The 26,294-nt window shown below is 43.3% G+C and overlaps 2 protein-coding genes across 2 annotated transcripts; both read left to right on the top strand.

Annotated features, from left to right (window-relative positions):
• The first annotated feature begins 1,454 nt into the window (after positions 1-1,454).
• LOC150059800 (sodium-dependent glucose transporter 1C-like) lies at positions 1,455-13,602 on the top strand. Its single transcript, XM_090337756.1, has 5 exons — positions 1,455-1,633; positions 2,811-2,927; positions 5,382-6,326; positions 9,739-9,883; positions 13,209-13,602. Exons 1-5 carry the CDS (start codon positions 1,612-1,614, stop codon positions 13,600-13,602), a joined length of 1,623 nt encoding a protein of 540 aa, XP_090193882.1. The 5' UTR covers positions 1,455-1,611.
• Positions 13,603-13,755: 153 nt separating this feature from the next.
• LOC150059799 (sodium-dependent glucose transporter 1C-like) lies at positions 13,756-26,294 on the top strand. The gene is given in 4 exon segments (XM_090337688.1): positions 13,756-13,976; positions 19,786-19,954; positions 23,008-23,124; positions 24,722-26,294. Coding segments are annotated over 4 exon segments (1,473 nt in total). The 5' UTR covers positions 13,756-13,796; the 3' UTR covers positions 25,729-26,294.

Raw genomic sequence — 26,294 nt, 5'->3', positions numbered from 1 at the left:
AGACAAATGAAAGGAAGGGAAGGGGAAGGGGAAGAGGAAGAAGGAAGAAAGAAAGGAGGAAGAAAGGAAAGGAGGAATGAAAGGAGTACATGTGATATGTTTAGAATTTAAAAATGACCTCAAGAACAGCTTTATTGTTGCAAATTTAATGTAACATGCAAAACATATGATAAACAAATAAATTCATTATTTTTGTCATGCTGTGATTGAACCTAAGAACTCAGGCAAGGTGAACAGTTGCTATATCACCTGACATTCCCAGACAGCTCCTTGCTAACCTCCTTTTTTCTCCTTCTAATCTTGAAGTCTTTGTATTGTATAAAGAAATTGCTATTCTCAAGGTAGTCTTTCAAGGTATTATTCAAATAGCAAAAAAAAAAACTACAACAAAATGCTATAAGAAATAAAACATTTTTGGAAAATGCAGACTTTTGTTTGTTTGTTTTTAGAGTCAGTATCTTGCTGTATTAGTCCAGGCAGACTTTGAACTTGTAATCATCCTGCTGCCTAAATACTGGAATTCAGGCATGCACTACTACACCTGATTAAATTAGAAAGTTTGATGAGAAGGAAAACAGCTGGAGTTGAGGGCTCTGGTGATGATAGACATGTCACTGCATGAAGTTTTCTTCCTGTGGGCTCTTGGAAGTATGGATTCTTCTGGTGTTGGAATGGGACACTCAAGAGACAAAGGAGTTTTAGTCTAGGCAATTCACTTCTGCACAGAAGGGTGCTTAGCCACTCTCCCCAGAGTTAGGCAGGAACACCTGGCCAGGTTGGTTTTTATCCTAACACAAAGAGTGGTGCCCTCCCTCCTACCCAGTGAGAGTCAGGCTCCCATTCTGGTTGTGATTGGCTGTCAGGGTCATGGGGTAATTTAAAGAAGCTAGAAAGCATTCTGTCAGTGAGAAATTCCCACTTGGGATCTTATTGTCAACAAGTCCCAAGGGGGCTGCTCTTGGTAAGGACTCATGCCCCTGACACAGCGGGCTGGTTACATGCAACACAGCTGGCAGGTACAATTTTAAGTCAGGAAGCAAACAATTCCAGGAACTATAAGAATCGGGAAATGGGGCGGGGAGTTTGGCCTAGTGGTTAAAGTGCTTGCCTAGCATGCACGAAGACCCGGGCTCGATTCCTTGGTACCACACACATAGAAAAAAGCCGGAAGTGGTGCTGAGGCTCAAGTGGTAGAGCTCTAGCCTTGAGAAAAAAAACCCAAGGACAGTGGTTAGGCCTTGAGCTCAAGCCCAGGACTGGCAAAAAAAAAAAAAAAAAAAGAATCAGAAAATATACGTACATAAAGGTGACTGATTACAAGATAGAGACACTTGCGTGTCACAGGGTCATCACATGATTTCTTACCTTGCTTTGTATCTTCTGCCCATTTTTCTGTAATGGATGTAAGTTAGATGCATATTATTTTGATGATAAATAAAAACTTTTGGCTTTTTTATATTTCAGGGAATAAGTGCTTCTATACTGGGACCCACGTTTCAAGATTTGGCCACTAATGTGAACCGCAATATCAGCAGTCTTTCTGAAATATTTGTGGGTCGCGCTTTAGGATATTTGTGTGGCTCTGTGATTGGAGGAATTCTTTTTGATTGTATGAATCATTTTTTACTGTTGGGTAAGGAAACAATGATTCACCTGTCAGTGAATCTACAACTTGTCTCTAAATACGAAACTTGTGGACAACTGAGATGAGGGGTGTTTTCTGGGTCCCACACAGAAGCTGGGTCTCTGGTGGCTCCTGCTCTCACCTTGGCAGGCATAGGACATGTGAGTGGGGACATCCTGAGTCTTAATTAACCCTCAGGTATGCAGATGGCAGTCCTGAGCCCCCCACCCCAACCTCCCCTGGAAGTGAGGCACCAGACCAAGCCACACACTTGTCCCATAGCTCTGTGCATCCAGCGTAGGGCAGGTCTCTAGGGCTGCCTGGGGCCAGATGAACTCCGGGAATGTGGCCAGGCTCTCTGGACACTGGATTGACAGTGAGGGGCAGGGGAAGAGGGTGACCTGAAGCAGGCTACACCTCTGTCCTCATGTGAGTGGTGAGCCCAGACCACTGCCTCCACCTGGAGGTGCCTGGCAATGTTTTTCTTTTTTTGTGGGGGGAGGGCAGTCCTGTGACTTGAACTTAGGGCCTGAGCACTGTCCTTGGGTTTTCTCAAGGCTAGAGCTCTACCACTTGAGCCACAGCACCATTTCCAGTTTTGTGGTGGTTAACTGGAGATGAGAGTCTCATAGACTTTTCTGTCTGGGCTGGCTTTGAACTGTGATCCTCAGATCTCAGCCTCCTGAGTAGCTAGGATTACAGGCCTGAGCCATCAGTGCCTAAGCTCCTTTTGGTTCTTAAGTAAATAATTTTTGGCTCTTTTGTAATAAAGATTTGCATAGTGGTATAATGTATAGCATTTAATAATATGTAAACATTTTAAAATATTGTAATGATACCTGGGAATTTGGCTTAGTGGTAGAGTGCTTGCCTAGCATGCATGAAGCCCTGGGTTTGATTCCTCAGTTCCACATTAGCAGAAAAGGCTGGAAGTGGCACTGTGGCTCAAGTGGTAGAGTGGTAGTCTTGTCTGTGCCCCGAATTCAAGCCTCAGAACTGGCCAAAAAAATATATATATATACATACACACGTCTATATCCATATAGAGAGGCTAACAATATGATCACTTAAGAGATTCTTCAAACTTGACATTATTTTGCATTTTAGAAGTTTTAAGGCTGCTGACATGATGAATGACCCTGCGTGAATGCTAGTTCCATAGCTGACTTTTGACTCTTGTTTCCAGGACTGTCAATATGGTCCATTGCCGTGAGTTCTTATCTTATTCCGTTTTGCAAGACTGCAGTGTTACTGAATGTGATGATGTCTGCCACGGGCGTCTCATATGGTGTTCTGGATACAGGTTGGTAGACTCATCAGCGTCGTTTCTGGAATCAGGACAGTACTCCTGGTAAAACTAGAACGAAAGGGATTCACTTGTCCCTTGTAATGCTCTTGAAGTGCCATGACTGAATAACCTGGTCATGGGTTACAAACTCAGAACCCCACCCCCTCCATCTAGGAACTTCTTTTCTTGCCATTTAGGGCAACTGAATTTTGAACATTTGTCTGTGAAGTGATAGAAGATTGTCCATTTTAAATATTGTCAGGTACTGATGGCTCATGCCTATAATTCTAGCTACTCAGGAGGCTAAGATCTGAGGAACATGGTTCAAAGCTAGTCCAGGCAGTAAAGTCTATGAGACTCCTATCTCCAACTAACCATAAAAATCTTGAAGTAGAAGTGTGGCTCAGATGGTAGCATGCCAGCCTTGAGCAAGAAGTCCAACAACAATGTCCATGTGCTCAGTTCAAGCCCTGGCACTGGTACAAATAACATAACATTAAATAAAATGAATATCCAGTCACTCCGCCTATTGGTAACTAAAATGGAGGCGATCAGTTTAACATTTGGAGATCAAACGTTATCATTGTGGTATAAGACAGAATGAAGGTCTGATAGATGTGGAATCAGGAGTAGAAAATGCATCCAGGGTTTTGAGCTTAGAGAATTCTGGCACTCCTTTCCTAGTACTTCTTTTCTGTTCTTTTTTTTTCTCTCAAAGGTTCCTATTCTTCCACAAAAGTACTCAATGTGTCATCAAGTCTTCAAAAATTTACTAAATAACACATGTTATAATTCTTCACCTTTTAATGCTAACCTTCCTGCATGGTCATTATCAGACTATGGAAATATTTTATCCTTCAGATTTTGTTTGGCTATAAAATTCCAGTGTGAAATTATGTGCTTATCTAAATATATCTAATTACAAAAGAGAAAAAAAATTGGTCTTCTTGTTTCCTGTAACGAGCACACCAGAATCGTGTGATCAAGTCCTGCCTGGTTATTTTGAATCTGCTTTATACATAAATAAAATATTGCTGTAAAATGGTCTACCCTTAGCAGACCCTTTGATGATTTGCCCACTATCTAATTTTCCTTGTAAATATGTACAAGTATTTAAAATATCCAAGTAGGTTTAATAATATTAGTCTCCAATGCAGGATGGCACAGTTTTTGTTTGTTGTTTGTTTTAGTCACAGGCCTGGGAACTGTCCCCTTTGCTCAAGTTTAGTGTTCTACCATTTTAAGCTACAGCTCCACCTTCTGCTTTCTGGTGGTTAATTGAACTCTCCGGAACTTTCCTGCCCAGGCTGACTTTAAACCTAATCCTTAGGGCCCAGAGTTTGGCCTAGTGGTAGAGTTCCTGCCTAGCATGCACAAAGACCCAGATTTGATTCCTCGGTGCCACATACATAGAAAAAGCCAGAAGTGAGGCCGAGAGTTTGGCCTAGTGGTTGAGTGCTTGCCCAGCACTCACGAAGACCTGGGTTCAATTCCTTGGTACCACATACATAGAAAAAAGCCAGAAGTGGTGCTGAGGCTCAAGTGGTAGAGCTCTAGCCTTGAGAAAGTCCAAGGACAGTGCTCAGGCCCTGAGCTCTAGCCTGGGACTGGAAAACAACAACAACAACAACAAAAAAAACAAAACCCTCAATCCTCAGATCTCAGCCTCCTTAGCTAGGATTATAACTGTGAGCCACTGGCACCAGGACAGAGTTGGAGCCTGGCTGGGCGCCATGGCTCACACCTGTAATCCTAGCTACTCAGGAGGCTGAGATCTGAGGATCAAGGTTCAAAACCAGCCCGGCACAAAAGGACCTGAGACTCTTATCTCCAATTAACCTCCAGAAAATGGGAAGTGAGACTTGGCTCAAGGGTAGGGCAATAGCCTTGAGCTGAAGAGCTCAGGGACAATGCCCAGGCCCAAGGGTAGGGTGGTAGCCTTGAGCTATAGAGCTCAGGGACAGTGCCCTGGCCAAGTTCAAGCCCCATGATCCACAAATAATAATAATAATAATAATAATAATAATAATAATAAGCCTGGCTCTAGGCACCTGGTTGCCTGCTGCTGCTGGTGGCGTAGAGCTGCTGAGACACAGAACTGGCAAGGCCAGTGCTTGAAGAAGTTAGAACATTATAGTGCTTAGTCATGTAATACATTTTCCTCTTCTTCATAGTAATGAGCTAGGTTTTTGGTGGGTTTTTTTTGTTGTTGTTTGTTTTTTGCCACTCCTGGGCTTGAGCTCAGGGCCTGAGCACTGTCTTTGGACTTCCTCAAAGCTACACCTCTACCACTTGAGCGTTAGCACCACTTCCGGCGTTTTTCTATGTATGTGGTATAGAGAAATCGAACCTTGGCCTTCGTGCATGCTAGGCAAGCACTCTACCACTAGGCCAAACTCCTGGCCCTGGTGTTATATTTTTAAAACTAAGTTCTGTGGATAACTAAACATTTCTGTTTCTCTTTGGTAGGTGGGAACGTCCTCATCCTGGCTATTTGGGGGGACAAGAGCCCCCCACACATGCAGGCCTTACACTTCAGCTTTGCCCTGGGTGCCTTCCTGGCTCCCCTGCTGGCTAAACTGGCCCTGGGCCCCTCAGGGTCTGCTGACAACCACACAGAGCCTGGCCTTCTCCCTCCAGCCCTGAACCGATCATCTGAAGCTGCCTCAGTCTCTCTGCTTGGATTTCCCCACGACATGAACTTACTGTGGGCTTATGCTTCCACTGGCACTTATATTCTCCTAGTCTCTCTCTTTTTCTTTGCTCTGTTCTTCATGAAAAGCTCAAGGCAGGGAAAATCAACAGCATCGGCTCAGGTACTGCGAAGAGCTAAACACCACAAGGCTCTTCTCTGTCTCCTTTTCATGTTCTTCTTCTTCTATGTTGGGGCTGAGGTGACATATGGCTCTTACATTTTCTCCTTTGCCACCAGCCATGTTGGCATGGATGAGAGAGAAGCAGCCGGCTTGAACTCCATCTTCTGGGGGACCTTCGCAGCCTGCCGGGGCCTGGCCATCTTCTTTGCTGCGTGTTTACGACCTGCCACCATGATTGTGTTGAGCAATGTGGGCAGCCTGGCCTCATGTTTGTTTCTGGTGCTTTTTGACAAGAGCCCCCTGTGTCTCTGGATAGCAAGCTCGGTGTTTGGGGCCTCTATGGCCCCCATGTTTCCCAGTGGTATTTCCTGGATTGAACAGTACACCACAATCAGTGGCAAATCCACTGCATTTATTTTGGTTGGCGCAGCCTTGGGACTAATGGCCACTCCTGCCTTAGCCGGAATTCTTCAAGGACAGTATCCAGATCTACCAGTAGTTCTGTATGCCTGTTTTGTGTCTGCAATATTCACTACTGTTTTATTTCCTATGATGTATAAAGTAGCTACCTTGCCTCTGAGAAAAGGAAACAGAAAAGGTAAGTTTTCTGAACTATGAAGATTAGAGTGAAAGGTATGAGTCATGAAAATAAAATGAAATTAGCCTTTTCCCTCCCTTCCTTCTCTTCCTTCCCTTCCTTCCCTTCCTCTCCTTCCTGCTCTTCCTCTCCTTCCTTCCCTTCCCCTTCCTTCCTTCCTTCCTTCCTTCCTTCCTTCCTTCCTTCCTTCCTTCCTTCCTTCCTTCCTTCCTTCCTTCCTTCCTTCTCTGTACTGGAATGAACTCATGGACTTTCCAAAATCCTCTAAGACTTCAGCCCAATCATAGATTTTGAGCTGGTTGACATGAATGATACAGAGACCTTTTGTAATATAGAAATCTAGTAATATGTTGATGGAGCCCACAGTGAGATTTCAAACCAGTTCCTCTCCAATGCATTGATGATCGAATCCATTTCAGTTAATGCTGGTCATCTGTTGTGAACCTCAGGACAAAAGGGAATAACGTAACACTAATAGCACATGGATATTTCCTTACTTTAAAAAGTTAATATGATTTTATTGTTAGGCCAGAGCAGCTCATTATCAGATTTTCAGCACACTTGGGGATCAGATTTTCTAGACTGAGAAGGGCACTGGTGGCCCATGCCCATAATCCTGACTACTCAGGAGGCTGAGATTTGAGGATTGTGGTTTAAAGCCAGCTTCTTATCTTCACTTAGCCAGCAGAAGACCAGAGGTGGATCTGTATCTTGAAGTCGTAGAGCACTAGTCTTGAGCAAAAGAGCTCAGGGCCAGCACTCAGGTGCTGAGTTCAAGCCCCAGAAACAAAAAGAAGCATTTCTATGTTCACTTAGAGCTCATGCTAAAAAGTTTAATGCTCCAAGTCCAGAGTCTTCCCTAAATTCCCATGTTTACATGCAATAGGATCATGTTACAAGTTTCATATTTGTTAAGAACTTGATTAGGTGGCTTGATTAGGGTTCCATGATCTCCCCTTGTCAGAGTGGTTTTCAGGCATTTGGGTTTATTTTGTTGTTGTTATCGTTTTTGTGTTGCTAATTTGAGACAGAGTTTGGTTATCTAGCCAAGTTGGACTGGAAGTCACTATATATTTCAATTTAGCTTCCAGCCAGTGATCTTCAAACTCAGCCTCATAGACGCTGAGTGAAACTTTGGTTTGTGAGAAGCTGGGTGGTATTCTGATTGAGGAGAAAAAGTACAGACATGTGGGAAAGGTTTGCGGACCCAATTGCCAGGCTTCTACACTGTGCTTTCACAGCATGAAGGGCAGTTTTATGAAAGAACATCCTTGAAAAGCTCACATACTTTGCGTAATGCTTTTCTATTTCTGCAGGTTGAACAAGAGGATGCTGATGTCTCCTATGAGTATTTCTGCGCAGTGCCAAAGAGAACTGGCTTCAAAGTAGGACTCAGCCTTCCAGCAACACAGAAGCACTTAATGTAGGCCTCGTTTCTGACTAAAGCAATGAAAATGACATGATTTCTACATTCAAAGTCTATAATTTTCATAGTTTCTCTGAGATAGCCTCTAGAAATTAGTGGAATAGATGCTTCTTCACATCAATTGAATAATGAAATAAAAAGAATCGCTTTAGGAGTTTTCTAGTGATTCTTAACATGCTCCAGTTCAATATACTTAATGTTGATTAAGTGGTTTGTGATTTTCTCAATAAGGGCCTTTTAGAATGCTGCATTTCATAACATTTTAATGCATTCCTATGAAATCAGGATATATCCTGTAATAAATGTAGCTACACAGTGTTGGATGGGAGATGTAACTCAGTTGGGTATTTTACTTTGTTTTGCCACATTGGGACACCGTTGACCATTTTTCCTATACATATAGAAAATAATGTAAAAAATAAGATAATGTTGATTTTCACCATGAATCAGATTTAGAAAAACATCATTTGTACATTGCAACAGCATTTATGGAGAGATGGTACATTTGTAGCCATATTACCACAGTTATTTTATATGCTAATTTATGCTGAGATGGGAATTGGAGGTTTCCAGTTAGAAGCTGGGAGAGTTACTTGTCAGTGGGAGCCACTGTAGACAAGATCTTTTGAGACTTTGGCAGCCTTCTGAGGTGTGGTCTGGGATTTCCTGTTTCCATGTCTGATCTTCACTGATTTTCAGAGGTACTAACATTGCATATACTATACCCAAATGAAGTGACACAGTCTTTCCCTGGGTTTAGAATACCTGTGTCATCCCTCGGTGTCTTCTACTTACCTGAGTTTGAAATGCTTGAACACCAAAGTGCATACTAGATGCTATCTTGATGATGAAGAAGAGGAATGAGGGATGAGAAAGGGGCTTTGTATGATTCGGGAAAAGCTGCCCTGAGAACTGATGGGTGTTTTGTTTACTTTGTCCCAAGTTTCATGCTAAATGGGATCTAATTTCTACCTGATTATGACATATTTGCCTTCTCTAATTTCTATAAATTTGCCTTAGGTGAAATGCAATACCTCTCTTGACCACTGTCCATTCATTGCTGTGACCATTTCCTATTTACCTCTCCTCACACTACTTATTTTCCTCTCATTCATCACTGACACTCACATGACCACCTTTACATCCAGCACACACTGGCTCGTATGAAAATCTTAATAAACTTGGAGTGGACTAGTAAACAAACTAATAGCAAGTACCTGTTGCTCTTTTTACACTACTTTTCCCTTAGCCAGCACTTGGGAAACTACCTCTGCTCCACTGATTCCTTTCCTTGGGTAAGGAAAGGCTGTTGGGCTCTAGGTGGTAGTAGTGACCTGGCCACTGTGCAGTTATTAAACATGGATTCCACTTCTAGCATCTACTTTAAAGACATATAAGATAAAACTCTGAGAAGAATAGGATGTATATTGAGAAAGTGGGGTCTACAGTTTAGAATGCAAATAGCCATTGTCTATGTCATCTCTCTATTACTATAACAAACACATAAGAACATCAACTTACAAAGAGAAAAAAATTTGGGGGGGTTGGGTCCCATTTTGTTTTTAGCTCTAACATTTCCACAAATGTTCCATTTGGAGGCTACACCTTTAGTTGTTGAACATTTAGGGACGTGCAAGATTCAACTATTGTTGAAGGTATTGTGACCTTAATCCTAAACGTTAGGTCCTCTCACAATGCAAAACACATTCAAGCCATAGTCTGAATCCCCAATACCGTTAGTATTGCCAAAAGTTTTAAGCAACATTGTCCCTTTGAAAGGCCTCATCTCAATGAATCCCCAACTCTTCTGGGAAACAAACCTTTAACACATGAGCCTTTGTGTAGCGTGCAAGATGCAAATTCTAATTGTCCTTCTGACTGTGACATGCTTATATCCATCTTGCTTTCTTGAGTGTTACTCATTTCTACAAAATGTATAAGAGGCATCAGTGTATGAAGTACTCCATGATTGCTCAAATATTTAAGTTAAAAACCGTAGCCGTCGTGTGGCTGTGGGTGTGGTGAAGAATTTGGACAGCACAACTGGCCCTAGGGGCAATGCCTATGCCTTTTGTCACAATCAAAAAGAAAATCAAGTATTTCCAAGATACAATGGTGAGACAATCACAGAGTAAACAGTCCTTCCAAAGGGAGAAATAGAAGGGGATAGACAAAAGCAAGACTCAGCCAAGAGAACCAACATTCTATCTTATAGTGCCATGCAGCATGTAAGATACCCTAGCAAAAAATGGTCACCTCTGACTTTGGCAGCCCAGTCCCTTTCCTCTGGCTGATTTACTCTCTGGTTTTGCTCACTGAGACAGTTTGCCTTGACAGACATTTCATACACTTGGACTCCACCTTCCTATAGTCTCCATTGCAGCTTTCCTCCCACTTCCACAGCTCCATGCCCTGCCCTGTGGGGGATATTTCAGCTTCACCAATCCAGCTGCATACCAGGCCTTCCAAGATTTCCTTTAAATCCAGGTGGATGCCTCCATGAAACCATTTCTCTCCCATTCTGCCTTCATCAGTGGCTCCTGCCACCATTGCCAGCTATTTCTTGGCCCATTTGGACTCTGCCTGTAGCCATTTAGGAGTGTGTTGCTAGCTGAATTCCAGGAAACCAGTACATAGGTACTTTTGAGAATGTGCAATGCCCAAGGCTCTATAAGGAAAATCCTTGAACTCAGTTTGTGTTTTTACACTTCTGAGCTTCTTTGGCCAGAGATCCCCTCGAGGCATCCTTCCTAGTTTCTGAGCAAAGCCGTTGGTTTCTCTTTACCTCTGCTAATATTACATCTTCTTTACTGGAAGTTTATAGAGACTCCTTTTCTAGTCAAGCAGAAAATTAAATAAAAAAATCCTGCTCTTTTCTGTCCATTTGTCACTATAAATGTGACTAAAATAGCTAACAACAACAACACCCATGCCACTGCTTAAATGCTTGACTGACCTGAAACCGCCTCCATCAAGTTTACAAGAAGTAGTTCTTAGGAAAAGATTTTCTGAAGTCCATTAAGTTTAGGTAGCTAATTTTTTTTGACAAATTAGTGATTGTAAGAGCCATCATTTCTATGCCTCCCTGCCAATGTTCCAGAAAAAGAACTTTCAATGACAAAAGACTTAGAATAGATGGTTCAGCAATTAACAGCATGGTCTAGTTATTTCCACTGTACACAGTATTTTTGGACAATAATTAAGACTGACTGCATTGAGGCAGGACCATAGGCTGTATTTGCTACAATTAGAAACACATAGACAGTCTGAAAAAGGCACCACTGGCAGTTTTCATCAGAAGGATACTAGTTTGGTAAAGAGTTATTACATTCGGGGGGAAGTTATGCAAGGTGATTACTTAAAGAAACTTACACTCAAATGAACTTTGGCTCAGTTAACACTCAATTTCTTTGGTAGTTAAATGATTGACAAGATCAATAGAACACAAGGCTTTGTGTTCATAAAATTTTTTTCCTGGGGGTGGAGGAAGGGAAACGGGGACAAAAACACAAGCAGGAGTCTCAATATATATGAAGTAATGTAATCCTTCTATTAATTACAATAGAAAAAAAAGAACTTAAAAGAACTTCCCTTTAAGCCAGTGTCTTTCAAGTGTTGCTAAAATATTATTTTAGGAATAATGGGAATAAAATTTTTAAGCTAGTCTCATTATTATAGAGAATTGGGTTCTGATTTTACATGAGTGTATTAACTCTTGCCCTTAGAAAAACCTTTTTTAAATTGTATTTTATTGTTGGGGTGATGTATAGAGGGGTCACAGTTACATTTACAGGTAATGCATACATTACTTCTTGAACATTGACAGCACTTTCCATGTTTTTCTCCACTTCCCTCCCTCCATCCCCTCCAAATCATCTTGTTTTTCCCCTTCCCTTCCCTATTTCAAATAAACAAATTAATGCATATACAATATACTAGATACTAAAGTCAGACACAGTAACAACATGAGATAAACCATAAGGGGAAAAAAGAGAAAAAAAATAACTTCACATAATATATTAAGAACAGCAATCACAAAGATAAACCTCTTGTTTCCATATCCCGTAGTTCATTTCATTTAGCCTTATCCCATATGGACATATGTACACAGCTTCTGAGCTATTATGATCCTCTGTTAGGAGAGGCTTAGATGTAAAATAATTATTACAAATGAGAGAAGCCATGGGGCCTATGTTCCTTTGGGTCTGGCTTACTTCACTTAATATGATTTTTTTCCAAGTCTTTCCATTTCCTTACAAATGGGGCAATGTCATTCTTTCTGATAGCAGCATAAAATTCAAGAAAAATCTTTTAATGACCTTTTACCTTTTTATTTATTTTATTTCTTTGCTAGTCCTAGGGCCTAGGCACTGTCCATGAGCTAGATCAAGGCTATCACTACCACATTGAGCTACAGCACCACTTCCGGTTTTTGAGTGGTTAACTGGAGACTTCTGTTCCCAAGCTGCCTTTGAATAGCAATCTCAGATCTCAGACTCCTGAGTAGCTAGGATTATAGGTGTGAACCACCAGTGGTCAGCTTTCTGAGCTTTTGTGCTCAGGGCTTGTGTTCTACCACCTGAGTACAACTCTACTTTTGGACTTTTGGTGGTTAAAGAGTCTCCATGAACTTTCCTGTCCCCACTGACTTCAAATCATGAACCTCAGATCTCAGATCTCAGACTTCTAAGTGGTTAGGATGAGTTCGATGTGAGCCAACGGGTGCCCAGTTTAGGAAGCCTTTCTCTTAACTTTTCAGAAAAGTAACGTTTGTAGGCGCGGATCGGCTTTGTGTCCTGTTTGTGGCCTCTGTGTGAGACTCCCTGACTGACCTTAGACAAGTGGCCTATGCCTTAATCCATCCTCCTACTTCCAAACGAGGCTAAGGTGGAATCAGCGTTGTGATGACAAATGCAGAATGAGCACACACAAGAACTCATGTCGAGTTCAACAAATGTATGCACAGTGAGTGTACAGAGTTTGGAAGATCAAGAATCCCCAGATGTGAGTGAATCGAGGACAGGGGCTGTGGAAAGTTGTACAAGCACAAGGCCTCTCATGTCTTAGGGGGGACCAGGAAGCTTTCCAACACCCTATTTTGCATTCCTCAGTTTATATTTCTTCCCGAGGTTTGGGCTCTTTTTGTTTGTTTGTTTGTTTAGAAGACCTCTATATTTCCAGCCATTGGGCACAGCGGTGCCCTCGCACTTCGGGGGCTTCCGGGGCTGACTTCGGCTGGCCCACGACGGTTCCATGTCCTTCTCCCTGCGCACTCCGTGGTGGGGAGACACCTGAGCCGGGCTTGCCCCGTCCCCGGCGGAAGCCCCAAGTCAAGTGGTCCTTGACCCGGTCCCGGCACGGGGTGCTGCTTCAGAGGCCGAACCCCGCTTTTTGGCTGGGGAGGGAGGGAAGAATGTGTTCCGTTTCCTGTGGAATTCCACTCGTGTCCATCTCAGCCGCTGGGAGAGGAGGAAAAGCCGCATCACTCCACACGTGCGCGGCCGCGGCGGCTCGCGGTTCTGGGGTGTCCAGGTCCCCGCAGGGGGACCCCGCTGGAGCTCCGCCCCGGGCACCCGGGCCGCTCCGCTCGCGCCCCTCGGCGGCACCCGAGCCTCCCGGGCGCAGCTCCGTCTGGGGACTGTGCACGGGGCTGGGGTGGACGGCGGGGCAGCCCGGCCTCCGCGGGGCGGGGAGGTCGGCACCGGAGAGGCGGCCGTGCCGAGGCCGCACTTCCGGCCGCCTCCGCCGGGGGCGCCCTGCGCCGGCGTCTGCGGCCCGGGCCGGGGAGATGCTGAGGCGGGAAGGAGGCCTCGGTCCTCCGGGCAACGCGGCCGACGCGGTCCTGGCTGAGGAAAGGCGCCCGGTCCGCCTCGTGACGCGAAGGGGTTGTGCAAGATGCCGTGGGTGTGTCCGCGGCTTGCAACACCCGCACGTTCCAAAGGCCGCGGTGTCCGGGCGGGGAGACCGAGCTCCGGGAGGGCTGCGCCGGGCGGTGCTGCTGGGGCTGGAGGGGCCGCGGCGAGCACGGAGCCGCCGAGCTGGAGATGGAAGTGGAGCTGCGCGGGGCCGGGGCCGGGGCCCCCGCTGCCGGACTGCGGCTCCTCCGGACCGAGGTCCCTGCGAAGAACGAGCCGGAGGCGGCGGCCGCCTCGGGGCCGCGCCGGGCCGGGAGGCTGCGGCTCTGGTTCCCCACGCTGACCTTGTACCTGGCCTTCCTGGGGCTGGTGAGAGCCGGGGCTGCGCCCGCAGGCCGGGGTCCCCTCCCCTCCCGCCCGCGCGCCGGGGGTCTCGGGCGCTGTGATCGGTGATCGGCGGGGCTTCGTGTCACATTCCGATCGACAGTCATTGGCTTTCGCGGTGACAACTGATTTTCCCCCCGCGGTGGAAAGGCACGAGGGTGCTGGTGCTGGGAGCTGCTCTCCACATCCTACATTATTACACAGAAAACCAGTTTTTCTAGGATTTCCTCTTCCTTCTGGCCTGACCAAATTCAGCCTGGCATGTAACTGAAGACTGGGAGAAAATAGAAATTAGGGTTTGTGGGTAACAGAGCTGGTTAAGTGGCACAGCCAGGAGCGTTTATTACTCAATCTGCTTTAGCAAGTTCTTTTTAACTCCCCCCCCTCAGGAATCTTGACTTGTTGCATGTCACAATAATGTTCAAATTGACCTTTCAGATCCTTACATGCTTTCCTTGGAGCGAAAGTACAAGGCTAAAAATAGATGTCTCCCAATCTCTAGGCTACCCTCCACTCAGGATTTGTGACATCTCTCCTTATCATTTGATAATCATACTCCCGAGGCAATAGAAGGGTGAGCCCTCTGGAGTAGAATCATTTCTGATCACTGAACATCTATCCCACAGACTCCAAGGCAGAATCCTTCCTTGGAATTATTTGCTAGGGTACAGGAGGTGAGAAATCTGGTGAAACTATCTCGAACATTCAAGAAAACACAGCCTTCCACAGTACAAGAGGAGCGCTAAGAGGAAGCAGTTGATGCAAAAGGTTGGGAGTTAAGGACATAGAATGGGTCCTGTCACAAGCAAATGTGCCAAGAGCAAAAGCAGTTGGAGCCTTGAGGAATCACCACAATGATATTGTAAATGTAATGGAATTAACAATGTAACCATATGAAAAGAAGGACCCTGTGTATGTGTGTGTGTGTGTGTGTGTGTGTCTGTTTCCAGAGGGTGACTGTAGCTTGGTTTGAAATTTGTATCATTTCTATTATCAATAAAGTTATGGCTTATTGTTAGATGGCAGAAGTCAGCACAGTACCTGGTGATCCATCACTCACTGCCTGCTGGCTCTCAGAAGCCCTTAGAAGACACAAAGCTCTTGCTTTGTCATGTGCTAGGTACTTGCTGTGCACGGATGTGTCCACTCTGGGCCTTAGCCCTGCCCTGTTCTGGCTTGGGCTGGGGGCATCCTGTCTTTAGAGCAGCAGTGTAAGTAGAACCAGTTACTCTTGAAATACAGATGAAAGAGAAACTTCTTTTTTTCCTTTAAAAGGTCCAAGAAACTTCCCTTGAAAGCTATCTAGTGGCTACTGTTCACACTTACTAGCAAGAAAAAGTTAGATAATTCATTTTTAGCAATTTCTTCCCAGGAAGAACTGATTCAGGAATGGGAGCAGTACTTTAATAGCAAAAGTCTACAGATGGAATGACAAAGTGACTCAGAACTACCTCCTTTGGTTGCAGCAAGTTTGCCACCTTTGTATACTCTGGAAAGCTGTGGTCTTGATAGGATGAGTGGTTTAGCTCTTCAACTGCTTGTTCAAAGACTAGAGTCTGATAGGTTGTGGTTTTTGTTCTCATGTGAAGTCAAGTTACAGTTCCCTAACAGAGGCTGCTTTAGACCTTCTCTCTCCTTCTCCCTTCCTCTCCCCTTCTTTCCACCTTAGTTTTCTTTCTTCTGTGCCAGTAGTGGAGTTTGAGCTCAAGGCCTGTGTGTTGTCCCTTAGTTTGTCATACTAATTGAACCACTTCTGGTATTTTTTGTGGACAATTAGAGATTATCTTCCTTTCTGTGCTGTGTTCAAACCTTGATGTTCAGATCTCAGACTCCTGAATAGATAAGATTATAGTCATGAACCACCAGTTCCTGGCTCTGTAGGCCTAATTTAATTTATTAACGCCCAATTCTTGGCCATCCTCTCAAATTTTGAGGCATAAAAACCTGGTGAGCCAGTAAACTTGAAGACAGGAAAACGCTGGACTAGCCAAGGTTTCCCACCCCCCATTCAGGATGGGCTTGCAAATCAACTATTAGTGCTTCCATGCACACAGTGCTCCTTTCCTCTGAGATGTTTGCCCGTGTCTATTCAGTAGCATATATAGAGAAACAGCAGTATCATCAGCCCTAATTATTAGGGTTGATGATTGAACCCAGGTCCTCTTGCATGTTGTGCTAGGCACATTACTTACCAACTGAGCTATAACTCTTGTCCCTTAGACAACATTTTCTTTTAAAGACAGGGTTTCCCTGGGTAGCCCTTGAATTTAAAATGGCAATGGTTAAAGATCTGATGAGAAGTGATCCAAATGGCAAGAAAATGTGGTTGTTTCTGTTCTGTGTCACGTCTTAAAATTATTACTGACAGCCGGGCAGTGGTGGCTCAGGCCTGTAATCCTAGCTAGTCAGGATGCTGAGATATGAGGATCAGGCTCAAAGCCAGCCCAGGGAACGAAAGAACCTGAGACTCTTATCTCCAGTTAACCTCTAGAATATGGGAAGTGGGGCTTGGCTCAAGGTTAGGGCGGTAGCCTGGAGCTGAAGAGCTCAGGGAGAGCGTCCAGATAGAGTTCAACCACCATGACCCACAAAAAATTACTAACATTGTGATGAATGGTGTTATACTGTCACTAGAAGATCGCCATTTATTTCATATAATTTCTGAAGCACATCTGCAAATAGTTTATATATGGCTATAACTCAAAGTAACTTCAATATTGTCTGTTATTTGCCAGTGCTTTCCACATAATGTACCAAATATGTCAAATGGCTTAATGTTTGACTTTCTCTGAAATGACATATCCTTTCAAGATATTACAAGGGCTCTTCTAGAAAATCTCCAAATTAATTTGAAGTTTTGAAAATGGCTTAATTTGGTTTGGGGAAGTTCAGCAAAATAGCAAAAGTTTAAAACACTAGGTTAGAATAAGATCGTTTTATATAATAATTCTTCATTTCTGGGTGTGGTAGCTCATGCTTGTAATCCCAAGTACTCAGGAATCAGAATTAAGAGGACTATAGTTCAAGGTTAAGCCAGGTCCTCCTCCATCCCCTGCAAAAAAAGTTAGTAGTACTTTAAGAGTAGGTAGATATACTGGAATATGGAGGAATAAGATAATGGAGGCCCAGAACAACTTGTGTAAAAGAATGTAAGACACTAAAGTGTAAACTAGCCAGAGCAAAAACAATGGAGACCTTCAAGGCTTGGCAACTACAAGACCCTCAGTTCAAACCATAGTACTACCAAAAAGAAAATAGTCCTTCATTTAACCAAAGTCATATTAGCACTTCAAAAGCAAGACCAGAAAATAGTATAATTATTATGGAAGCCTATCTTTTTTTTTTTTGATAAAGACCCAGTTTCCTTAAGGGATAAAAACCCAAAGAACACAGAATGAAGCTTAGGAAATTGTCTTGGTAAAATCCAGTGCCTTTCCTTCCTGAGCCAACAACCTCAAATGCAAAGCCAAACCATTCACAATTTCTTATTAAAGGCAGCCAAGGTTCAAGGAAACCTTGCTGTGTTCATAGAGGGTCCAATTCTGGTTTTGCAATGTACTTCAGATATTAATGCTCAATTTTAAGAAAAGCTTGGAAAGAATTCCCTTCTCAGCCAGCTTGGTCATATACAATGTTCCTTTCAAAGTTTTTGTTTTTTATAATCTATCAACAATGTTTTCTATAATCTATCTACAATGGCCACCTAGTCTTTGTTCTAAATTTCTTTCTTCTCATTTTGAACAACTAGGATACTTTGGGACAAAATTACTCTGTGAGACAGCACAGGCCTCGAAGTGTTCTCACTCATAAATCTGTGTGACTTTCTTCCTAGTGACCATAGGAAATTAGTAGAAGTTAAAAATTCTGATTATAAATGAGGGAAGAGGTGACACTATTTTTTAATAAATGTGCTTATTACCTGACTTATGTAACTGTAACCCCTCTGTATAGCACCTTTATAATAAAAATTCAAATTAATATCTAAAACTAAAATTACTGAAAATAAGGGTAACAGGGAAAGCATATAATCAAAGTTCATTATATACATGGAGGAACATAAAGTATGAGATTTTGGAGTCAGTCAGTGCTGAACAAAATCATCAAAAAACTAATACTGCTCAATTCAGTCAATGAGACTGGCACACAAGTTCCTGGACCCCACTTCTAAGAAGCAACTTGCCCATGGCCTCATTCCTGTGTGAGCTCCCAGGCTGCCATCTGCATTTCCTCCTGTGATGGTGGCAGAGTCACAGCCACTGACAGTCTCCCATTTTATATTGTTCTCCTGGCACATGAGCATCTGTTAGCAAGGCTTTTGTGGGGAAGGGCAAGAGCACAACTTATTCACTAAGAGCCCCCAGCCAATAAAGGTACCAGGGACTCCATCCAGCAATGTGGGAAGGAGGTGTTGGGAGAAACAGCCACATCTGGGCCTTCTGTAGCCTGTGTGGCATCATCCTTTACACAAATAACACTCAGTTTATTGTTTATTGACATTAACTTCCAGTTGTTATATATAGAGGCTATTTTAGGACAATTTTAATTTACTTTATCACAGTAAATTAAATTTGTAATTTAATAATAAACTTCAGTAAACCAGTATTGCTAACCTCCTTCTGATAATATATATGTAACATGGGGGAGGAGGAGTAAGTACCCATCCTGGGTTTGAACTCAGGGCCCAGATCTTATACCTGGGTTATTGTACTCCAGCCTATTTCTCCACCACTTGAGCCCCAGTTCTGACCTTTTCTGCCTGTGCTGGCTTCAAATTATGATGCTCAGATCTCAGCTTCCTGAGTAGCTTGGTTTACAGGTTTGGGCCACCAGGGCCCTGCTGTAACATTTTGTGAGAAAGTCTGACATATGGTGCTCTTCTTGATCCAGGATATCTTTGAAGAAAAATATAGATGTAAATTTGTTTAAACTGTTGATTATGTATGTTCATGACTCCCTTTCTCCTCATTTTAACAGTATTGAAAAGGAAAAGTGATCATTTTTATCCCCAACATGTAAATTATCATGCTTGTAGCATATTTCAAAATGCAAAAAAGAAAAAGAAAACAATTCACACTAGGCTCCAGTGATCCACCTGTGAACCTAACTACTCAGGAGGCTGAGATCTGAGGATCACAGCTTCAAACCTGCTCAGGAATGAATGCCCACGCCACTCTTACACCCAATTAACCACCCAAAAACGCGGGAAGTGGAGCTGTGGCTCAGGTGGTAGACTGCTAGCCTTGAGCAAAAAAATCCAGGCACATGATACAGGTCCTAAGTTCAAATACCAGGACTGGCACGAGCACACACACACACACACACACACACACACACACACCCCGCAGGCACACATACACTGTATATGTGTGTATATATAGTTTTAATGTTACATATTATATACTTCTTATTACTGTTGTCATTATTGTTATTTTGCAGCGCTCCTGTTGAAACCTGGACTTACACCTAGTAGGCAAGGACCATACATCGCACTCCTATCCTAACCCCAACTCTGTTAATACACAGTAGTCTTCTAAGGTTTACTCCACTAGGAAAAACTGCCACGAAAAGACATCGTTTCAAAGAATGTTTGAAAAAGAGGGTTTTCAAAAGAAGGAAAGCAATTTGGTCTATGGCGCTGGTGCTGTTAGAATAATGGTGCATTCATTATCCTTATAGTAATTCTCCTGTGTTTCTCTACATTGCGTTGTATCCTATCTCCACTTTTCTGTAGTGGATATAAATTAGATGTAGATTATTTTACTTTTAAATACACGTTTTTGGTTTTCAATTTCAGGGAACAACTGTTGCTATACTGGGACCCACGTTTCAAGATCTGGCCACTAATGTGAACCGCAATATCAGCAGTCTTTCTGAAATATTTGTGGGTCGTGCTTTTGGATATTTATGTGGCTCTGTGATTGGAGGAGTCCTTTTTGACTATATGAATCAGTTTTTGCTTTTGGGTGAGTGAACAGTTACTTTTTTCTTTTTTTATTTGTTGTAAAGGTGATGAACAGAGGGTTATAGTTATAAAAGTAAGCTAATGAGTACATTTCTTTTTAAACATTGTTACCCCCTTCACTCATTTTGCTCACTTACTCCTCCCTACACCCCCCCTACATACATTGCAATGTTTGTTTCCAAATTAGTATCTTATGAGTATCATTGTTGTATTAGGTCGGGCTTTGTCCAGCTGTTTTTGTGATTCTCTATCCCTTCCATCAGGTAAACATATATAAGACAAAGGGTACAGAAAACTAAAAGAGTCTGGTGATAATTGGCAATTGCCTCCCTACTTCAATCACTGTAGAGATCCCAGTTTGGGCAAGTCAGGGGAAAGACTCATTCCAGATGGATTGTGTCATGAGTGGGGAAGCCATCTGGTTCTAGGATGTCCTTCAAGACACTGCACTGGATGCCTCGCTTTCTTCCCAGGTGAAGAGCACCTGGAGACCCTACTGGCTGTTGTCCCAGGTGGGTTGATTTGTAAAGAAAACTGTTCCTAATAATGAATTAAGCCCCTGGGGTTTTCAGAAAAAGGACAGATTTTGTTGTTTCAAATTATATATATCACTGCTTGTAGAGGAAACATGCACTGGACAAGGGGCCCACAGTCTCCCCCAGCGGTTGGGCCGCCTTACTCACCTATGAGGGGTTTCTCAGGGGCCAAGTCCTGATGCTGTCCAGATGGATTATCTCATTGGGCCTCCAGATGATAGAACCTCGGAGTTGAGCCATGGTCAAAGGTGACAGAGAGGCCTTAATTAGCCAGGCAGCAACTGCCTAGCCCTGGACTACAGTGTGTCAGAACTAGGAGCAGTCCTGACCTCTAATGGGGCAGGGTTTATTTATTTTTATTTATTTATTTATTTTTTTGCCAGTCCTGGGCTTGAGCTCAGGGCCTGAGCACCGTCCTTGGGCTTTCTCAAGGCTAGAGCTCTACCACTTGAGCCTCAGCACCACTTCCGGCTTTTTTCTATGTATGTGGTACCGAGGAATCGAACCCGGGTCTTCATGCATGCTAGGCAAGCACTTTAACCACTAGGCCAAACTCCCGGCCCCAAGGGGCAGGGTTTATAAAGGCAAAAACCACAGGCAAGTGACTGTTTCACAAGCCAGCAGCAGATTTCATGAGGTCATGTCCTGCTGCCATTGGGGGCGGGGGTGTTCTGTAGCTGCTGGACCTCAAAGACCATTGGGGGTTGGGGGATGCTCTACAGCTCCGGGCTACACACACATGCAGCTTCTGGACTGAGCTCAGGGTTGACAAGAAATGATTTCCTTTAAACTATATCCAAAACTGGGTTCTTACACATACAAACACACATGCATACGTACATAGGTATGTACCCACAAAAAAGTATTGCTATCTTGGCTAGTAAGCCTATGGCCTAGAGCATGTTACTCAAGTAGCATGCAGAGCAATATCTCCAGCCCAGAAATATATGTCATGTATTTCCCTCCCCACTCTCAATACTTGTTATTTAATTTTTATCTATTTATGTATTTATTTTTTGCCAGTCCTGGGCTTGAGCTCAGGGCCTGAGCACTGTCCTTGGACTTTCTCAAGGCTAGAGCTCTACCACTTGAGCCTCAGCACCACTTCAAGCTTTTTTCTATATATGTGGTACCGAGGAATCGAACACGGGTCTTTGTGCTTGCTAGGCAAGCACTCTATCCCTAGGCCAAACTCCAGCCCATTATTTAATTTTTTTAACAAAATTGCTATACACATCATTTCTTTTTCCTTTTAAATTAGTTATGCTATATTAAAAGGTTCCTTAGATGTTTACTGAAATATGAAACGTTTATGTAAATAACATTTAGAAAACCAATTTTGCTATTAAAAATGGCATTACATAAAATGGCATTTGATAAAAATACTTATCAAAATTAACTCCAGGAAATGGAAATAAGAGGGTTATTTCCTTCATTGCTGTTTTTCTTTTCTCTTCTTTTTGTCTTGTTTGTTTACACAGAAAGTGTAAACAAATTCAGCAGTGGGACTCATTAGACACGATGTTGACAATAAATTACACAACTTGTGGGGAGGTATGGGAGGGAAAAACTGGGAGAGAGGGATGGAAGGGGTGACATTGTCCAAAAAGAAATGTGCTCATTATCTGATTTCTGTAAATGTAATCCCTCTGTACATCACCCTTAGTAATAACAATTTAAAGATTTTTTTTGCAATTCCTGGGGGCTTGAACTCAGGGCCTGGGCACTGTCCTTGAACAATTTTTACTCAATACTAGCTTCAGGGCTTCATGCATTCCAGGAGAGCACTCTACCACTAGGCCATGCTCCTGGCCCCTAATTTAAAGATTTAAAAAAAATGTGTTATGGGCTGGGAGTTTGGCCTAGTGGTAGAGTGCTTGCCTAGCATGCTCGAAGACCCGGGTTCAATTCCTCGGTACCACATACATAGAAAAAAAGCTGGAAGTGGTGCTGTGGCTCAGGGTAAAGCTCTACCCTTGAGGAAAACCCAAGGACAGTGCTCAGACCCTGAGCTGAAGCCCAGGACTGGCAAAATAAATAAATAAATAAATAAATAAATAAATAAATAAATAAATAAATAAATAAAGTGTTATAATTTATAATAATGATAGAATGCACTCATGTCACAGGGTTTTTTTTGTGTGTGACATAAACATTATAAAAGATTTAAATGATAAAATTATTTGAATCAAATTCTGAAGATTAACTGTTTTTAATTTGGCCTTATTTTGCTTTTTTTTTCCAGTCCTGGGGCTTGAACTCAGGGCCTGAGCACTATTCTTGGGCTTTTTCCTCAAGGCTAGCACCCTGCCACTTGAATCACAGCATTGTTTCTGGCTTATTTCTATGTATGTGGTACCGAGGAATTGAACCCAGGCCTTCGTGCATGCTTGACAAGCACTCTACCACTAGGCCAAACTCCCAGCCCTTGTCTTGCATCTCTCTAAGTCTTCAGGATATTGGCCCAGGACCTTGCATGTGAACAGATCTCACACTGGTTTCTTCCTGTCCTTCCCAGCACTGTCCATGCTGGCGACCACAGCTGGTCTTCTTCTTACTCCATTTTGCAAGCAAGAGGTGTTGCTGATTGTCATGATGTCCGTCTTTGGAGTTTCATTTGGTGCTCTGGATACAGGTTAGTGATCCTCCAGTGTCTCCTCCAGACCAGGACACTGCTGGGAAACACAGAGCCGATGAAATGTAAACAGTGCTGTAGAAATGACACAAGCCTCTGAGCTAATAATCAAGGGGCATCCGGTCAGAAGTACTTATCTTTCCAACTTATATTTTAAAACTAGTCAATTATGAAGTGAAATTAGGTTTTCTTCTATGTTCAATTCACAGCATATGGACAAGTAGGAACGGTCAGACTAAGGGTAACTACAGCACAGAGGGGAGGTTCCATTGGGGGATAGGATTATCATTATCAATGAGAAGAGTTAATGGATTTGTAAGATTAAATAAGTGTAGAACTACTATTTGGCTGGAAAAGCTTAGAGATAGCAATTTAGTTAGGTACGCTGGCCAGGCACTGGTAGGTTATACGTATAATCCTAGCTTATGAAGCTGAGATCTGAGGATACTTCCGGGAAGCCAGCTCCAGCAGGAAAGCCTTCTAATGAAGAACCAAAAAGCTGGAAGTGAAGCTGTGGCTTAAGTGCTAGCCTGCTAGCCTTGAGTGAAAATCTCAGGAATGATGCCCAGGGTGTGAATTCAAGCTGTAGGACCAGCATGCACACACACACACACACACACACACTCCTATTTATTTTGTTTAGAGAAGCTGCACAATTTTCCTTGTGCTTTTTTTCTTTCTCAAAGTTCCTGACCTCAGTATAAGATGTTTTCCAAGTGCCATCACATATCTGAAGACCTGCTAAATAAAGTAATATTTGTTTACCCCTGTTCCAGCTTTTGTTCCTGTCTTGCACCAATGTTATTTGAGATATCAAGGAATGATTTTACATGTTAGGTTTCATTGTCAGATTACAAAGGTGGAATTATGTATTTATTTGAAAATATCTTACAAAAGAGCCAGCGAAATATGGGATGCTTATTTCCTGCCAAAGGCACACCTGATGTTTGCAGGCTCTGGATTTATGTTTTTTATATACATATAAATATAAAGAAGTGGGTGCCAGATTATTTTTCCAGTCCTGTCCTTGGGCTTTTTGCTTTTTCAAGGCTAGCGCTCTACCACTTGAGCCACAGCACCACTTCTGGCTTTTTCTGTGCATGTGGTACTGAGAAATCAAACCCAGGGCTTCATGCATGTTAGGCAGGCATGCTATCACCAGATCACAGGCCCAGCCCCAAGTGCTTTTCAGTTTTAAGGAGAGATATCTTTTGTCACTATCTGATGGTAAGATTTTGTTAAACAAATACATACACACGAACATATATATGTTTATATTATATATATAAAACACATGTACAATTTCTCAGAGTGATGCTAGCAATTTATTTCTTTTAAGCCTATATTAATAGTCCTGGCTAAAGGAGTTACTGTCCCATAGAATTCCAGAATGCTATCTTGAAATATTTTGTCTCTGGTGAGATGGGTCAGAGTTCTTCCATCACAGAATCAATTCAGAGCCAGTGTCTGAATAACTTAGAACAACATGGTGCTTAGCTCATGTCTTCTGGTGCTTATGTTATGTCTTCCTGAAAATTATGAAATGTTTAATCCCAAAGTTCTATGTGTAGCTTAAAAGTTTCTCTTTCTTTGGTAGGCGGAAACGTCCTCATCTTGGCTCTTTGGGGGGACAAGAGCCCCCCACACATGCAGGCCTTACACTTCAGCTTTGCCCTGGGTGCCTTCCTGGCTCCCCTGCTGGCTAAACTGGCCCTGGGCCCCTCAGGGTCTGCTGACAACCACACAGAGCCTGGCCTTCTCCCTCCAGCCCTGAACCGATCATCTGAAGCTGCCTCAGTCTCTCTGCTTGGATTTCCTCACGACATGAACTTACTGTGGGCTTATGCTTCCACTGGCACTTATATTCTCCTAGTCTCTCTCTTTTTCTTTGCTCTGTTCTTCATGAAAAGCTCAAGGCAGGGAAAATCAACAGCATCGGCTCAGGTACTGCGAAGAGCTAAACACCACAAGGCTCTTCTCTGTCTCCTTTTCATGTTCTTCTTCTTCTATGTTGGGGCTGAGGTGACATATGGCTCTTACATTTTCTCCTTTGCCACCAGCCATGTTGGCATGGATGAGAGAGAAGCAGCCGGCTTGAACTCCATCTTCTGGGGGACCTTCGCAGCCTGCCGGGGCCTGGCCATCTTCTTTGCCGCGTGTTTACGACCTGCCACCATGATTGTGTTGAGCAATGTGGGCAGCCTGGCCTCATGTTTGTTTCTGGTGCTTTTTGACAAGAGCCCCCTGTGTCTCTGGATAGCAAGCTCGGTGTATGGGGCCTCCATGGCCACCACGTTTCCCAGTGGTGTTTCTTGGATTGAACAGTACACCACCATCAGTGGCAAATCAGCTGCATTTTTTGTGATTGGTGGTACTCTCGGAGAAATGGCGATGCCTGCATTAATTGGAAGTCTTCAAAGACAATACCCAGATTTACCAGTAGTTTTGTACATCTGTTTGGTGTCAGCTATAGTCACTGCTCTTTTATTTCCTGTGATGTATAAACTCGCTACTTTGCCCCTGAATCACCAGAGAAAAAGAAACAGGAAAAACAAAGACTAGAAAGCTCTCCCATCTAGTTTGGGATATAAAGAAACAAACTGAAGACCCAGTGACTCAGGCCTCCAGGCAGGAGTTGCTACCGTCCTAGCTACTCAAGTGATTGTGATCCAGTATTCCAGTTCAAAGCCAGTCCTGGCAGAAATGTCGAGAGTCTTATGTGAACCACCACTGTGCACAAACTGTAGGATCTTGTCATGAATGTCCCTTGGCCTGTGGCTGGTTAGGTACTCTTCAAGTCTCCACCTTTGAGATTGCTGGATGAAGGCATTTGTGGTTGACAATTATTGATGTTAGGCGGAGTGGAGTGGATTTTCTAAGTAAATGATCTGGCAACCAGAGAATTGGGGAGAACAGTTTCATGAAAGAGAATCCTAGAAAGGGACAGACTTTCTTTTTTTAAACTCAACACAGAGTTGAACTAAAAAATAGTAAGGGTGGGCCAGAAGTTTGTCCTACTGGTGGAGTGCCTGCCTAGCATGCACGAAGACCCAGGTTTGATTCCTCGGTACCACATACATAGAAAAAAGCTGGAAGTTGTGCTGAGGCTCAAGTGGTAGAGCTCTAGCCTTGAGAAAGTCCAAGGACAGTGCTCAGGGCCCTGATCTTGA

Source organism: Megascapheus bottae, chromosome 8, assembly GCF_031878675.1.
Source record: "Megascapheus bottae isolate mThoBot1 chromosome 8, mThoBot2.hap1, whole genome shotgun sequence".
Classification (NCBI taxonomy): Eukaryota; Metazoa; Chordata; class Mammalia; order Rodentia; family Geomyidae; genus Megascapheus; species Megascapheus bottae.
The sequence above is the reverse complement of the archived record's forward strand: the minus strand, read 5'-3'. Positions and strand labels throughout refer to the sequence as shown.

Excerpts from the sequence above, each read along its gene's own strand:
- LOC150059800 (XM_090337756.1), top strand. The coding sequence starts at position 1,612 with ATGAATCATTTTTTACTGTTGG. Across the intron at positions 1,634-2,810 it reads GAATCATTTTTTACTGTTGG|GACTGTCAATATGGTCCATT; the intron begins GTAAGGAAACAA and ends TCTTGTTTCCAG. Across the intron at positions 2,928-5,381 it reads ATATGGTGTTCTGGATACAG|GTGGGAACGTCCTCATCCTG; the intron begins GTTGGTAGACTC and ends TCTCTTTGGTAG.